Consider the following 16712-nt stretch of genomic DNA (forward strand, 5'->3'; position numbering starts at 1 on the left):
TATAGCGAGAGAAAGAGAGAATTTGGTTTTATGCACTAATGAACATTAGTGCATAATATAAAGACTGTCATATATAAAATGACAATAGTATAATTAAAATAATAAAGTAATTAATATTATAAATTGTTATATTATATTATATTATAAAGTTATATTAGTTATTATATTATATTATAAGTTTATTCAATGCAAATAACGATAATAATAATTCGTACAATTAATTATTTTATTTATTTTAGTTTATGTGCTATTGTAAATTTATACTTATTTATATTAGTGTAAAAACGCTATTGCGTTACGTATCGCTTGATTTAAAATGCATTATATGAATATCACAGAAAACATATAAATCACTTTTTTTGAATCCATTATTTAATTAATTTCTTATAATCAGAATATCCTTTTTATATAATAAACGTGCCTCTTATGCCAAAGAGAAGATTACTCGGAAATAAATTGATGTAAGAAGTTTAATAAAATTAAACAGTTATGCATATAACTATTTTTATTTATATATAAAACTATTTTTGTTATATATATAACTTTTTTGTCAAACAATTTTAATTCTTTTTAAAATAACGCCGAGTATCTCCGCGGAGAAAAATAAATTACAACGGAATGCAGCTAATAAGACGTCATGGCAATACATGGTCAGATTGATCATTCGAAGTCAGTTACTATTGTGAAACGCTACCGCGTTATTTGTCGCTTGATTCAAACTGCGTCATATGAATATCACAGAATTGTGTACGAATAGTGGATTTTAAAAAGCATACATAGTAACATAATTGTACGTGCTAACACAAACGAATTGTTATAATTATATTTATTTTGTACATAATTATATTTGTTTAATAATAATTATATATTTTTAATAAAAACAAAGATATAGCAAATATTTAAGTGAATTCTAAGTGAATTTTAAGTGAAATTCGAAATTACACGCTGCGTGCACTTAAATATGGATGAAAATGTTACAAGATCTGTAATTCTATAACTTCTTTGGTGTAATTTGATTGCGATTATTATTTGTTTATTGACTCCGCTTTTCTACTACAATATTAAAAGAAATTAAAAAGGAATTAATATATAATAATTATATTCCTGTGTTAGCGCGATACAATCAAATAAATATGTATCATTTCACATTGTTCATATTTCACATTTGTTTTCCTAAAAAAATAGAAATTATGTACTTATTAAGAGTTCCCTTAATTTAATCTTAAGATATATATTGTGATCGACCATAAAGAGAAATCTAAAAATATAATATTAGAAGATAATAACTTGTGATTCGTTAGAACTGAATTTGAAGGAATTTATCAAAAATATGTGTATATATATATATATATATATATATATATATATATATATATATGAATTAATATCAATTCGACTAGCACATCAGAATTAGTGGAGTGAGAAAAACAACTAATTGAGGATTCAACGGAAACCGATTGAGTGCAAACGTTTACGAAAAATGCAAATTATGTTTGGAACAATTTTATGTGTTTTGTTGAAGGGTTTAGTATTGACAAAGGCAACTATCACGTTTATGCCGAAAGATTATACCACTTCAAACAGCCTCCAAAAAGAAAGTGTTTCCATTTGTCCGGATTTAAATTTCACGTAGGTAAGAGATATTTTATGCTTGATTAAGAAACAATTGAATGTTATTGTAGTTAATAGTGTGTGTGTAACTAAAAATGAATGATAATAAATTATATATTCCACCAATAATAAGATAAGATAAGATAAAATAAAACAATTCAATATAAACGAAAAAGTATGTGCGATGTTGTAATAAAAGAATGTATAAGTTTCGAAACTTTGTTTATAAATGGATATAATATAGTATAATATATTAAGTTCAATTAAAATAGTATATTAAAATTTGACTGTATTATTTTGTCTCTCTCTCTCTCTCTCTCTCTCTCTCTCTCTCTCTCTCTCTCTCTCTCTCTCTCTCTCTCTCTCTCTCTCCCTATACAGGGTGACCCATTTTAACTTAGGCAGCCAAATAACTCGAAAAATAAGCAAGATAGAGAAAAATGTTTTAGACAAAAGTTGTATGGTTTCGAGGGGGCCATAAGATGGTATCATTGGTTTGACCTTGAAGAGTCATTTGAAGGTCACGTGAAGGTCACTTCAATTTTTTTAAATGGAATACCCTATATATTTTTGTACATTCTTGTAGCTTATTTCGAGAGCTTTCCAAAACACTATAATTAAGTACCATTCCGTTAAGTACTTTTTGAGTTATGATGCTTGAAATAATTTCTTAATTTTACATAAACCGTAAAATATCTTGTAAAATATTCATTTTTCGATTATCTTACCTTAATACTTTTATGTACAAAATAATGAGAGGAATCAATTGGTGTAAAGAAAACACATAGTTGTTTTTAAGAAAAAATATGGAATTGTTAATTGCAAATTACATATTTTTTCTTCGAAACAACTATGTGTTTTCTTTACACCAATTGATTCCTCTCATTATTTTGTACATAAAACTATTAAGGTAAGGTAATCGAAAAATGAATATTTTACAAGATATTTTACGGTATATGTAAAATTAAGAAATTATTTCAAGCCTCATAACTCAAAAAGTACTTAACGAAAATGTACTTAATTATAGTGTTTTGGAAAGCTCTCGAGATGAGCTACAAGAATGTACAAAAATATATAGGATGTTCCATTTAAAAAAATTGAAGTGACCTTCACGTGACCTTCAAATGACTCTTCAAGGTCAAACCAATGATACCATCTTATGGCCCCCTCGAAACCATACAACTTTTGTCTAAAACATTTTTCTCTATCTTGCTTATTTTTCGAGTTATTTGGCTGCCTAAGTTAAAATGGGTCACCCTGTATATATATATATATATATATATATATATATATATATATACAGGGTGAGCCATTTTAATTAACGCAATTATTTCGGAAACAAAGCATTTGAGAGAAAAATGTTTCAGACAAAAGTTTTATGGTTTCGAGGAGGCCATAAGATGGTATCATTGGTTTGACCTTGAAGAGTTATTTGAAGGTCACATGAAGGTCACCTTCAATTTCTTAAATAGAACCTACTATTTGTCATTGCATATTCTTGTAGCTTATCTCGAGAGCTTTCCAAAACACTATAATTAAGTACCTTTTCGTTAAGTACTTTTTGAGTTATGAGGCTTGAAATAATTTCCTAATTTTACATAAACCGTAAAATATCTTGTAAAATATTCATTTTTCGATTATCTTACCTTAATACTTTTATGTACAAAATAATGAGAGGAATCAATTGGTGTACAGAAAACACATAGTTGTTTTTAAGAAAAAATATGGAATTGTTAATTGCAAATTACATATTTTTTTTTAAAAACAACTATGTGTTTTTTTTACACCAGTTGATTCCTCTCATTATTTTGTACGTAAAAGTATTAAGGTAAGATAATCGAAAAATGAATATTTTACAAGATATTTTACGGTTTATGTAAAATTAAGAAATTATTTCAAGTCTCATAACTCAAAAAGTACTTAACGAAAAGGTACTTAATTATAGTGTTTTGGAAAGCACTGGAGATGAGCTACAAGAATGTGTAATAAAAAATAAGGGGTTCCATTTAAAAAAATTAAATTGAAATCTCCTTAATGCCTTATCTTGAAATCTCCTTAATGCCTTCATCTATAAAAATATCGTTTGTATCATACGATGTCCCCCTCTGTGTCAAACATCTTTTGGTATAAGAATTTTTTCATAGCTCTTCAACTTTAGCTAATATTCACATCGGTCACTTTATATGAATCACCCTGTATACACACACACACACACACACACACACACTTTTACACACACACACACACACACACACTTTTACACACACACACACACACACACACTTACACACACACACACACACACTTACACACACACACACACACACACACACACACAGAGTGATTCATTTTAATCTCAACAGGCAAATATTTTGAAAAATATGCGAGATACGAAAAAATGTTTCCGACAAAAGTTATATGGTTTTAAAGGAGACATAAGATGGTGTCATTAATTTGACCTTAAATAGTTACTTGAAGGTCACGTGAAGGTCAACCTCAATTTTTTAAATGCAACCGCCTATTTTTTATTACATATTCTTGTAGCTTATCTCGAGAACTTTCCAAAAAACTAATTAAGTTAGTTTTCATTATGTACTTTCCGAGTTATGAGGCTTGAAATCGTTTCTTAATTTTACAAAAAACGGTAAAATATCTTGTAAAATATTCATTTTTCGATTATCTTACCTTAATACTTTTATGTACAAAATAATGAGAGAAATCAATTGGTGTAAAGAAAACACATAATTGTTTAAAAAAAAATGTAATTTGTAATTAACAATTACATTTTTTTTTTCGAAACAATTATGTGTTTTCTTTACACCAATTGATTCCTCTCATTATTTTGTATATGAAAGTATTAAGGTATGATAATCGAAAAATGAATATTTTACTAGATATTTTATGGTTTATGTAAAATTAAGAAATTATTTCAAGCCTCATAACTCGAAAAGTACGCAATGAAGAAATACTTTATTATAGTGTTTTGGAAATCTCTCGAGATAAGCTATAAGAATACATAATAAAAAATAGGGGGTTCCATTTAAAAAATTAACCTTCATGTGACATTTTTGCTTATTACTTAATAATTATTGCGAATTTTGCAAAATGGTAGAGGACTTTTCTTCTTAGTTTGACCCAATCTATCATCACTTTTCATTTGGTCCCTCACGAATCGGACACCCTGTATATGTATATGTATGTTATATGTATATATATATATATATATATATATATATATATATAATTATATACTATAGAACTATAGAACTATATAGAATTATACACACTTATATATAATTATGTACATAGATAATCTTTCTCTGCATAACCATAACTTGTATGAATAGATTACTTGTAGGAATAATTTAGACGTTTTATGGAAATAGGAAAAGAGTAACATTATATTTGTAAAAACTGGAAATATATTTTGAGTTGTGGGAGGATGGACTATATGGCCCATATTCTGAATCCTCTTTTATCGATAAAAGTGCCTCTAAAAGTGACATATAAGCCTTCTGATTGGCTACAGGCCACTTTTAGAAGCATTTTTATCGATAAAAGAGGATTCAGAATATGGGCCTATATGTTGATAATGCTGCCTTATAAAATAATATTTGTTAAGATACGCAACAAACTTTTATGGTAATTATTATATTATTATTATTTCCTTATTACATACATCTGTAAGTTATTTCTAATTTTTAACTTCTTTTTTTTCTTTTAGATCTAGTAATAGTTAAATTTTAATTTTAAGATGTAATACAATGACAGAATTGCAGCATGTCTTATCATTCAATTAAATCTGAACTTCAGAAACTTTTTTTGATTCTTTATACGTGAAACGAAATTTTATTTTATAATAAAGAATAATGCAATAATAATGAAATCTATAACAGTAAATATGTAATGATAAAAACTTAATTAAATCAATAATAATTTTGACTTGTAATATATAGTAATATAGTATACAGGAACTAAAAGAGACAAAATAATTTAATACCTACGGAAAAAATACGTATTGGTGCGAATACGTATAAAGTTATTAGTAGAATTTTTCATGTAGGTAAGAATATAATCAATGGACATTACACAAACATTGTACATACTAAAAGTACCGAATAGCAATTAATAAATGATTTAGTAATACAAAAGTGTAGTTGGCCTCGAAATGCTAAAAATGCGTATATATTTTTTGCAAAAAAGATATAAATTTTACAATAAAGTGTGAAATCCCTCTAAGAAAACCTTATAAAGGTAAAGAAAGTACGCCAAATACATAAAAAATATTCCACCTTCTATGCAACGAAACGTTTAATAAAAAAATATCGCTATAAATAATTGATAAAAATTTTCCCTCAAAAATTATACAGGGTGGTCCTCGTAAAGGTCGCCACGATTTTTAAGGCACTTACAATAATCTAACAAAGAAATGTTTCAAACAAAAGTTGTATGGCTTGAAGGGGGCCATCAGATGGTGGCAATGATTTGACCTTGGAGAGTCATTCGAAGGTCACGTAAAGGTCACCGTCAATTTCTTAAATGGAACTCCCGATTTTTTATTGCATATTCTTGTAACTTATCTCGAAGGCGTTCCAAAACATTATAATAAAATATTTTTCCCTCAAGTACTTTTTGAGTTATAAGGCTTGAAATCATTTCTTAATTTTATTGTACATAAACCGTAAAATATCTTGTAAAATATTCATTTTTCGATTATCTTACCTTAATACTTTTATGTACAAAATAATGAGAGGAATCAATTGCTGTAAAGAAAACACATAGTTATTTTTAAGAAAAAATATGTAATTGTTAATTGCAAATTACATATTTTTTCTTAAAAACAACTATGTGTTTTCTTTACACCAATTGATTCCTCTCATTATTTTGTACATAAAAGTATTAAGGTAAGATAATCGAAAAATGAATATTTTACAAGATATTTTACGGTTTATGTAAAATTAAGAAATGATTTCAAGCCTTATAACTCGAAAAGTACTTGATGAAAAAATATTTTATTATAGTGTTTTGAAAAGCTCTCGAGATAAGCTACAAGAATGTGCAATAAAAAATAGGGAGTTACATTTAATAAATTGACGGTGACCTTTACGTGACCTTCAAATGACTCTCCAACGTCAAATCATTGCCACCATCAGATGGCCCCCTTCAAGCCATACAACTTTTGTTTGAAACATTTTTTTGTTAGATTATTGTAAGTGTTTTAAAAACCGTGGCGACCGTTACGAGGACCACCCTGTATATAATTTTCCTAAAAAAAAATCAAAACTAAATATGAAATCAATAATTAACTATCCAAGTACATTGCAGAAATTGATAGGATTTGTAATTTGAAATAAATTTATCAAATTCTATCTTGCATTTATGGATTATAGATTCTCGACAAAATGAAAATGATTTTCAAAATAAGTTCAATACTTTGTATGATATATAAAAATACATTATTATGTGGGATCCAAATAAATATTTGTACAATATATGAAATAGCACTAATATATTGCGGGTTTTATATTAGATTACAAATAGTATGTCAAAATTTAACACTTACTGCAATAACATTGATTGTATTAATCGCCAATTTTGAATTTAAAAGAGAAAAACTAATTGACTTGTTTTAAGATCATAAGTAAATCTGGAATTAAAGGATTTAAGAAAAATTACATACAAAAATTTTACCCGAGTTGTATTACAATTTACGCATTTTTATTATTATGAAATATTTAATTTTGAAATTAATCATAAGCTTTGCCAAGTAAATTCGGAACTAATAAAATTAAGACCAAAACGACTTACAAAAACTTGGCTCGGGTCACATTATAATATACATAATTTTACAAATTTACAAATATACATAATTTTACAAAGTTTGCGAAATTATATACATGTAATTAATTTCAATTATAGATTAATACGACCCGAGCACGCCAAGTTTTTGTAAGTTGTAATGTATATAATTTAAAAAAAAAAACGTTTTACAGAAGTTTTACATCGCATAGTCTTTAACCAGTTCACTGGTACATCCGAAATCAACGTTTTGTGCCAAAACTGGTGAGAACAAACAAATTCGTATTTTACATGAAAGTTTATTTATAATAAGGGATTTTTTGCGTCGCTGGTGACGAATCAAGGGTCGAAATTTCAAAATTCAAAATGGCGAATTCAATATGGCGAACTAATTTTATTTCATTATGGAGAAGATCAAATTCGATATGTTCGCGTTTTTCGAGTCTCTTATGATGAATCTATAGACAAAATTGCAAAATTTAGACTGGCAGATTCAATATGATGGTTTCTTGTGATTAACTTTGATATTCCATTATGGAAATGTTTTTGGAGGCTTGCCCCGGCCCTATCTTAGGGTCCATCCGCCACTGCTATTTGGTACAGATATACTAGAGGGATCTTGGGGGATGTGGTCTCTACGGCGTTGTGCTCGTCGGTGCCGTTTCATACGGAAGGCCAGTCGGAAGCCAGCATGCACGCGAATACTTCCACCGGCACTTATTTGGTCAGCGAGCGACCTTTCAGGGATCCTCCATGGCAATCGGCATTGCATCCATCGAGTGAGATTCCAACATCGCTCTGGAGTCGCATATCACTGTGTTAAAAAGCAGCATTAGGTGTGAGGTCTGGATAGCTCAGTGGTCTAGAGCAGTTGCCCGGAAAGCGAAAGACTCGGATTCGATTCCCGATCCAGCCATTTGCGCCTTACATATTTTTCTAGTCTGCGAATATTGTTTTCTAGCAATTATTCGTTAGGCTGAAAAATGTGTGAATGCTCTCTCCACAGGATATGCGTCAATGCCGTTGCTACGGATGGATTCTGTCGCTCGTTAATCAAATGGGCGTTTCTGGAAAAGATCGAGAAAAAGATAGGGATGTATGTGGGAGGAGCTCAGACGTGTCTTTACGCCCATTTGATCAACGAGCGACAGAATCCATCCGTGGTAACGGCATTGACGCATATCCTGTGGAGAGAGCATTCACACATTTTTCAGCCTAACGAATAATTGCTAGAAAACAATATTCGCAGACTAGAAAAATATGTGAGGCGCAAGTGGCTGGATCGGGAATCGAACCCGAGTCTTTCGCTTTCCGGGCAACTGCTCTAGACCACTGAGCTTTCCAGATCTCACACCTATAATGCTGCTTTTTAACACAGTGATATGCGACTCCAGAGCGATGTTGGAATCTCACTCAATGGATGCAATGCCGATTGCCATGGAGGATCCCTGAAAGGTCGCTCGCTGACCAAATAAGTGCAAGTATCACACTCGGTACGTTTTTTGGTCGCAGATAACGGATTAGTTCAAGATATTCAAACTTGAACATATCGAATTTGAATCTTCTCTAATAGAATAACAAATATAATAATAGAATAACAAAATTAATTCACCATACTAAATCCACCATTTTGAATTTTAAAATTTCGATCCCAAATTTGTCATCAGCGACCCGAAAAATGTGGGTATATCAAGTTTCATGCAAATCCGTTGAAAATTGGCAAAGTTATTCATAGATGAGCCATTACCAGTTGTGGCACTTTTTTTTGGCCATATATGAGCCATTACTAGTGAACTGATTAAATCGAAGTAAGTTATGAAAACTTGGTGAGCCCGCGCGGATCGTTTACATTATAAACAAATATATCCCCAATAAAATGTAAAATCTTAGACATTATGTAATTAAATATTAATCTGTGTTTGATTACGATCCGGGCACGCCAAGTTTTCATAACTTACTTTGATTTCAAGACTGTGCGAAAACTTGCGTAAAACGTTTTTTTTTTTAAATTATATACATTATATTTTTTTACATATTTTTTTTAAATTATATACATTATATTTTATATACAGGGTGGGGCAATAACTATTAGGACCTTAAATATCTTCGAATCTATAAGGCCCAGAGGAAGATTTGTGTAACAAAAATTGTACGGTACGAAGGGGGCTATCATAATAGCGATAATAATTTTGGTCCAAGTGGAGGCGCTTCGGAGATACCAAGGTCATCTTCATTTTTTTAAATGGATCCGATATGTTTTTTTTCCATAATATGATAGAGGAACTCGAAACAAGTTCAGAACTCACGACACAAGATCATTGAACAAGATTTAAAGTAAAGAAAAATCGATAGAAATACATTTTTATTATTAAATGAAATTTACGTTTACAAAAGCTGTTCGAACGGATACATTGTGCATGATTGACTGACTTTTATTTTCATTTCATTTTAATCTTATTTCAACCCATTTTCATGTCTAGTTTATCCTGAGAACTTGCTCAAATATCTTTCAGCAGTGATCTTTACAAAAGATGTTCGAAGTGATGGCCATTATTATCGATGCAAGACTGGATTCTTCCGATTATTGATTGGCTTGCTCTTTTAATAACGTCAGGAGTTATTAATGTACAGGCTGTAATAATCTGTTGTTGCATGGCTTGAGGTGTAGTTGGTTCTTCTTTATAGACCATGTTCTTTAGGGTTCCCCATAAAAAGAAATCTAGTGGTGTCAAGTTTGGCGAACGAGCTGGCCACGCTACACGACCCCCACGTCCAATCCAGCGATTTGTAAATTTTTCATTCAGTTTATTTCTCGCAACCAATGAAAAATGAGCTGGGCATCCATCGTGCTGGTACCACATTGTTCGTCGTGTAATTAAAGGCAAATCTTCTAACAAAGGACCTAGAAAATGCTCTAGAAAATTAGCGTAGCTATTGCCATTTAGATATCCGTCAATAAAATAAGGACCAATAATTTTGTCGCCTATGATACCGCACCATACATTTAAAGACCATTGTCTCTGATGTTCGACCTGCCGCAGCCAATGAGGATTTTCCACTGCCCACATATGCATGTTATGCAAATTAACGTTCCCGTGATTAGTGAAGGTTGCCTCATCAGTGAATAAGACGGTATCGAAAAATGATTCATTGTTTCGAATCTGTTGTTGAGCCCATTGACAAAATCTAACACGATTCACAAAGTCCATCCCATGCAATTCTTGGTGAAGGCTAAGATGATATGGATGGAATTTGTAACGATGCAAAATGCGGAGTACGCTCCTCTTACTAACACCAGATTCTCGTTCAATTTGTCGCGAACTAACGTGAGGATTTCGAGCAACCATTGCGAGGACACCAACTTCATTCCCTTCATGGGTTACTCTTTTTTCACGTTCACTTTTACGATTATTTAAACTACCGGTTTGTCTAAGTTTATCGCACACATTTTTAAATGTTTGAAGGCAGAATGCGATTAGGATATCGTTCAGAATACAAAATTTTTGCTCGCACAGAATTTTGTTAACATTCACCATAAATTAAAATCATGTCAACTTGTTCTTCAAATGGATACATCTTGCACGATTGACTGATTTGTCGATACTAATCTTGTCATGTTTACTTTTATTATTACGGTGAACTTATTAAGATGTCCTTCAAAGAGTGTTTGTTTACATTGAAGTCATAATACGTAAACACTATTTTCACTGCTGAAAGATATCTGAGCAAGTTCTCAGGATAAACTAGACATGAAAATGGGTTGAAATAAGATTAAAATGAAATGAAAATAAAAGTCAGTCAATCATGCACAATGTATCCGTTCGAACAGCTTTTGTAAACGTAAATTTCATTTAATAATAAAAATGTATTTCTATCGATTTTTCTTTACTTTAAATCTTGTTCAATGATCTTGTGTCGTGAGTTCTGAACTTGTTTCGAGTTCCTCTATCATATTATGGAAAAAAAACATATCGGATCCATTTAAAAAAATGAAGATGACCTTGGTATCTCCGAAGCGCCTCCACTTGGACCAAAATTATTATCGCTATTATGATAGCCCCCTTCGTACCGTACAATTTTTGTTACACAAATCTTCCTCTGGGCCTTATAGATTCGAAGATATTTAAGGTCCTAATAGTTATTGCCCCACCCTGTACATTATATTATATACATTATATTTTTTTTTAAATTATGTACATTATATATTTTTTTTAAATTATATACATTATATTAAGAAATGTTTTAAGAATTAAAAGAATCCTAATTCTCATTTAATGTTGATTTTAAATATTTTAAAAATCAAGTTACTCTGAATAAATATAAAATGCTTTTTAATTTCTTAGGGAGAATTTATGTATAATATTTCTACAATGTAAGATTGATATTTCATGGCAAATATTATGTCAAATTTACAAATTGCTCTTAAGTACTTGGCTTATAGTAATTATTGATTTCATATTTAATTCTGATATTTTATTTTTTAATACTTTTTTAGGAAAATTATTTTTGTTTTTTAGAAAAATTATTTTGTAAGGGAAAATTACTGTAAATTATTTTTATGGACTTTCTTTATTAAACATTTTGTTGCATACAAGGTAGAGTATTTTTTATGTACTTGGCGTACTTTTTTTATTTTTTGTAAGGTTTTTTTAGAGGGATATCACACCTTTTTGTAAAATTTTATATCCTTTTAAATTATCTTTTGGCGGAAAATTTTTGTAAATTATTTATAGATATTTTTTATTTTTGAAAATTGTTACTGTATGGCAAATTAGTCTTTCTACAAATCATAACTAACAGTACAGGTTTTATATTTTTGTGGTGCACCGTTTCTGAAATATTAGATTTCACCCCCAAGGAGTAGTTTTTAAAAATCGTTATTATACGCTTAATTAGTCTTTTTACAAGTCGTAACTAACAGTACAGGTTTTATATTTTTGTAGTGCACTGTTTCTGAAATATTAGATTTCACCCCCAAGGAGTGGTTTTTAAAAATTATTATACGCTTAATTTATCTTTCTACAAGTCATAACTGACAGTACAGGTTTTATATTTTTGTGGTGCACCGTTTCTGAATTATTAGATGTCACCCCCAAGGGTTGGTTTTTAAAAATTATTATTATACGATAAATTAGTCTTTATAGAAACCTTAATTAACGGTGTAGGTCCCATATTTCTACGACGCATCATTTTCGAGATATTGTTTCTCAAGAGATGGTTTTTGAAATTTGCTTTTTTAAGTGATGGTTTTTGAAAATTGTTACTATATGATAAATAATTTTTTTTAATTTTATTTAACAGCAAAAGCCGTATTTTTACGACTCCGTTTCTAAGATATTAAATTCCACTGAAGGAGTAGTTTTAAAAATTGTCACTGTACGATAAACTAATTTCTCACACGTACGTACACACATACATATACATATCACATGTATGCACGCACATGCACACATATGATTTTGTCTCTTAAAGCATTTTACACATCAAAGCAATAATCATACGCACGATGTGAACGCCGCTTGAGGGATAAACTCGCTTTGCGTGTGTGCGTGCGAGCATATGCATGTGAATCTGAACCTGGAAAAGAAAGAGAAGAACGAAAAATATCACAATTCTGATATTCGATCATCACTTCTCAGGATTGATTGCATCGATTTTATTGAAACTGGTCGCAATCGAAAGTTTATATTCATATTATATCATAAAAGTGTCGTTAGATGTTTTATTACGGCTTTAGTTTATTAAATATCTTAACCGAAAGTTTATTTGACGTGAAATTTCGGATAAACTACTTGGTAGCGCCGCCGCGTCGAGAACAGTGACTCTCAATGCTTGGATCCTGTTTTTTATGTACTTGGCGTCGCTACCGCGTTGCTCTTGAATATACAGGGTGTTTCATTTTAATCGCCTCAGGCAAATATCTCGAAAAATATGGAAATTATGAAAAAATGTTTCGGACAAAAGTTATATGGTTTCGAGGGAGCCATAAGATGGTATCATTGGTTTGACCTTGAAGAGTCATTTGAAGGTCACGTGAAGAGTCATTTGAAGGTCACTTCAATTTTTTTAAATGGAACACCCTATATATTTTTGCATATTCTTGTTGCTTATCTCGAGAGCTTTCCAAAACACTATAATTAAGTACCTTTTTGTTAAGTACTTTTTGAGTTATGAGGCTTGAAATAATGTCTTAATTTTACATAAACCGTAAAATATCTTGTAAAATATTCATTTTTCGATTATCTTACCTTAATACTTTTATGTACAAAATAATGAGAGGAATCAATTGGTGTAAAGAAAACACATAGTTGTTTTGAAGAAGAAATATGTAATTTGCAATTAACAATTCCATATTTTTTCAAGCCCTTCGGAGAGGTCAGGCATCGGAAAGGTGATGGAGGTGAGGCGAGATACCGGAGGAGCGACGGAGGAGAGCGGAGTCGTCGACGGCGATGTTATAATTGTGGAGGGCAGGATCATCTGTGCAGACTGTCCGACTAAGGAGAGCGTAAAATGTTTTGGTTGCGGTGGACGCGGTCATATCGCGGCGAGGTGCGACAAAAGGGGAAATGCCGTAAAGGATAGTTATGCGGTAAGCGAACACTGCGATGAGAAGTATTATAAAAAGGTAAACATTAATCGTAGTGTGACAGCGATGATCGATATTGGTAGCGATTTGTGTCTAATGCGTGTGGAATGTTATAATGCATTGGATGCTCCGACTTTGTCAATCAGTCTGTGTGTGTGTGTGTGTGTGTGCGTGCACATTCACACACACACACACACACACACACACACACACACACAGATTGCTACACTCATCGTGTATAACAATCAGCTTATCGCGGCGAGCGCCCCACGTAATCGCCTTATATCGCGCCGTCCCTGCCTACTTCTCATACTCGTTCCGTAATTAGTTAACTATTTTCCTTTATAGTTTAAAAACTAAGCTTCGGGCAAAATTTTGCAAGAGGAAAAATCGTCTTAGAATTCATTCAAGAATTTGATATTTTAAAGACAAATGTTTGTTCAGAATCACTTTATACAGGGTGAGCCATTTTAATTAACGCACGCAATTATTTCGGAAACAAAGCATTTTAGAGAAAAATGTTTCAGACAAAAGTTTTATGGTTTCGAGGGGGCCATAAGAAGGTATCATTGGTTTGACCTTGAAGAGTTATTTGAAGGTCACATGAAGGTCACCTTCAATTTCTTAAATGGAACCTACTATTTGTCATTGCATATTCTTGTAGCTTATCTCGAGAGCTTTCCAAAACACTATAATTAAGTACCTTTTCGTTAAGTACTTTTTGAGTTATGAGGCTTGAGTAATTTCTTAATTTTACATAAACCGTAAAATATCTTGTAAAATATTCATTTTTCGATTATCTTACCTTAATACTTTTACGTACAAAATAATGAGAGGAATCAACTGGTGTAAAGAAAACACATAGTTGTTTTGAAGAAAAAATATATAATTTGCAATTAACAATTCCATATTTTTTCTTAAAAACAACTATGTGTTTTCTTTACACCAGTTGATTCCTCTCATTATTTTGTACGTAAAAGTATTAAGGTAAGATAATCGAAAAATGAATATTTTACAAGATATTTTACGGTTTATGTAAAATTAAGAAATTATTTCAAGCCTCATAACTCAAAAAGTATTTAACGAAAAGGTACTTAATTATAGTGTTTTGAAAAGCTCTCGAGATAAGCTACAAGAATATGTAATGACAAATAGTAGGTTCCATTTAAGAAATTGAAGGTGACCTTCATGTGACCTTCAAATAACTCTTCAAGGTCAAACCAATGATACCATCTTATGGCCCCTTCGAAACCATAAAACTTTTGTCTGAAACATTTTTCTCTAAAATGCTTTGTTTCCGAAATAATTGCGTGCGTTAATTAAAATGGCTCACCCTGTATACAGGGTGTCGCAGACCAACCGTATCAGCCGAATATCTCAAAAACTGAGCGTGGCAGACAAAAATATTTCAGACAAAAGTTGTAAGGTTTCAAGTAACGCATTACATGGTGATATCAGTATGACCTTGAAGAGTGTTGTCAAGGTCACGTGAAGGTCACCTCCAACTTTTTAAATGGGACACCCTATATGCTTTTGCATATTCTTGTAGCTCATCTCGAGAGCTTTTCAAAACACTATAATTATGTTAGTTTTCATTAAGTACTTTCCGAGTTATGAGGCTTGAAATCATTTCTTAATTTTACATAAACTGTAAAATATCTTGTAAAATATTCATTTTTTCGATTATCTTACCTTAATACTTTTATGTACAAAATAATGAGAGGAATCAATTGGTGTAAAGAAAACACATAATTGTTTCAAAAAAAAAAAGTGTAATTTGCAATTAACAATTACATTTTTTTTCTTAAAAATAACTATGTGGTTTCTTTACACCAATTGATTTCTCTCATTATTTTGTACATAAAAGTATTAAGATGAAGTAATCGAAAAATGAATATTTTACAAGATATTTTACAGTTTATGTAAAATTAAGAAATTATTTCAAGCCTCATAACATGGAAAGTACTTAATGAAAACTAACTTAATTATAGTGTTTTGGGAAGCACTCGAGATGAGCTATAAGAATATGCAAAAGCATATAGGGTGTCTCATTTAAAAAATTGAAGTGACCTTCACGTGGCTTTCAAATGATTCTTCAAAGTCAAACTAATGGCACCGTCTTATGTCCCCCTCGAAACCATACAACTGTTGTCTGAAACACTTATCCCAATGTCTTTTACTTTAAGAGATATTCAGCTGCATCACTTAAAATGACACACCCTGTGTATACAGGGTGAGCCATTTTAATTAACGCACGCAATTATTTCGGAAACAAAGCATTTTAGAGAAAAATGTTTCAGACAAAAGTTGTTTGGTTTCGAGGGGGCCATAAAATGGTATCATTGGTTTGACCTTGAAGTTATTTGAAGGTCACATGAAGGTCACCTTCAATTTCTTAAATGGAACCTACTATTTGTCATTGCATATTCTTGTAGCTTATCTCGATAGCTTTCCAAAACACTATAATTAAGTACCTTTTCGTTAAGTACTTTTTGAGTTATGAGGCTTGAAATAATTTCTTAATTTTTCATAAACCGTAAAATATCTTGTAAAATATTCATTTTTCGATTATCTTACCTTAATACTTTTACGTACAAAATAATGAGAGGAATCAACTGGTGTAAAGAAAACACATAGTTGTTTTGAAGAAAAAATATGTAATTTGCAATTAACAATTCCATATTTTTCCTTAAAAACAACTAAGAGTTTTCTT

General features: G+C 30.8%; 1 protein-coding gene across 1 annotated transcript in view; it reads left to right on the forward strand.

Moving 5' to 3' along the window:
• The first annotated feature begins 1419 nt into the window (after positions 1–1419).
• The window catches only part of LOC145960367 (uncharacterized), a 140946-nt gene continuing 125653 nt past the window's right edge, over positions 1420–16712 (forward strand). Inside the window, exons 1-2 of the mRNA XM_083079762.1 lie at positions 1420–1633; positions 13774–14002. Coding sequence (XP_082935888.1) covers positions 13805–14002 — 198 coding nt within the window. The 5' untranslated portion in view covers positions 1420–1633; positions 13774–13804. The remainder of the gene's footprint in view (positions 1634–13773; positions 14003–16712) is intronic.

The sequence above is a fragment of the Camponotus vicinus genome, unplaced genomic scaffold, assembly GCF_025532165.1.
Source record: "Camponotus vicinus isolate PSW18456_S1 unplaced genomic scaffold, iyCamVici1.0 SCAF_10, whole genome shotgun sequence".
Classification (NCBI taxonomy): Eukaryota; Metazoa; Arthropoda; class Insecta; order Hymenoptera; family Formicidae; genus Camponotus; species Camponotus vicinus.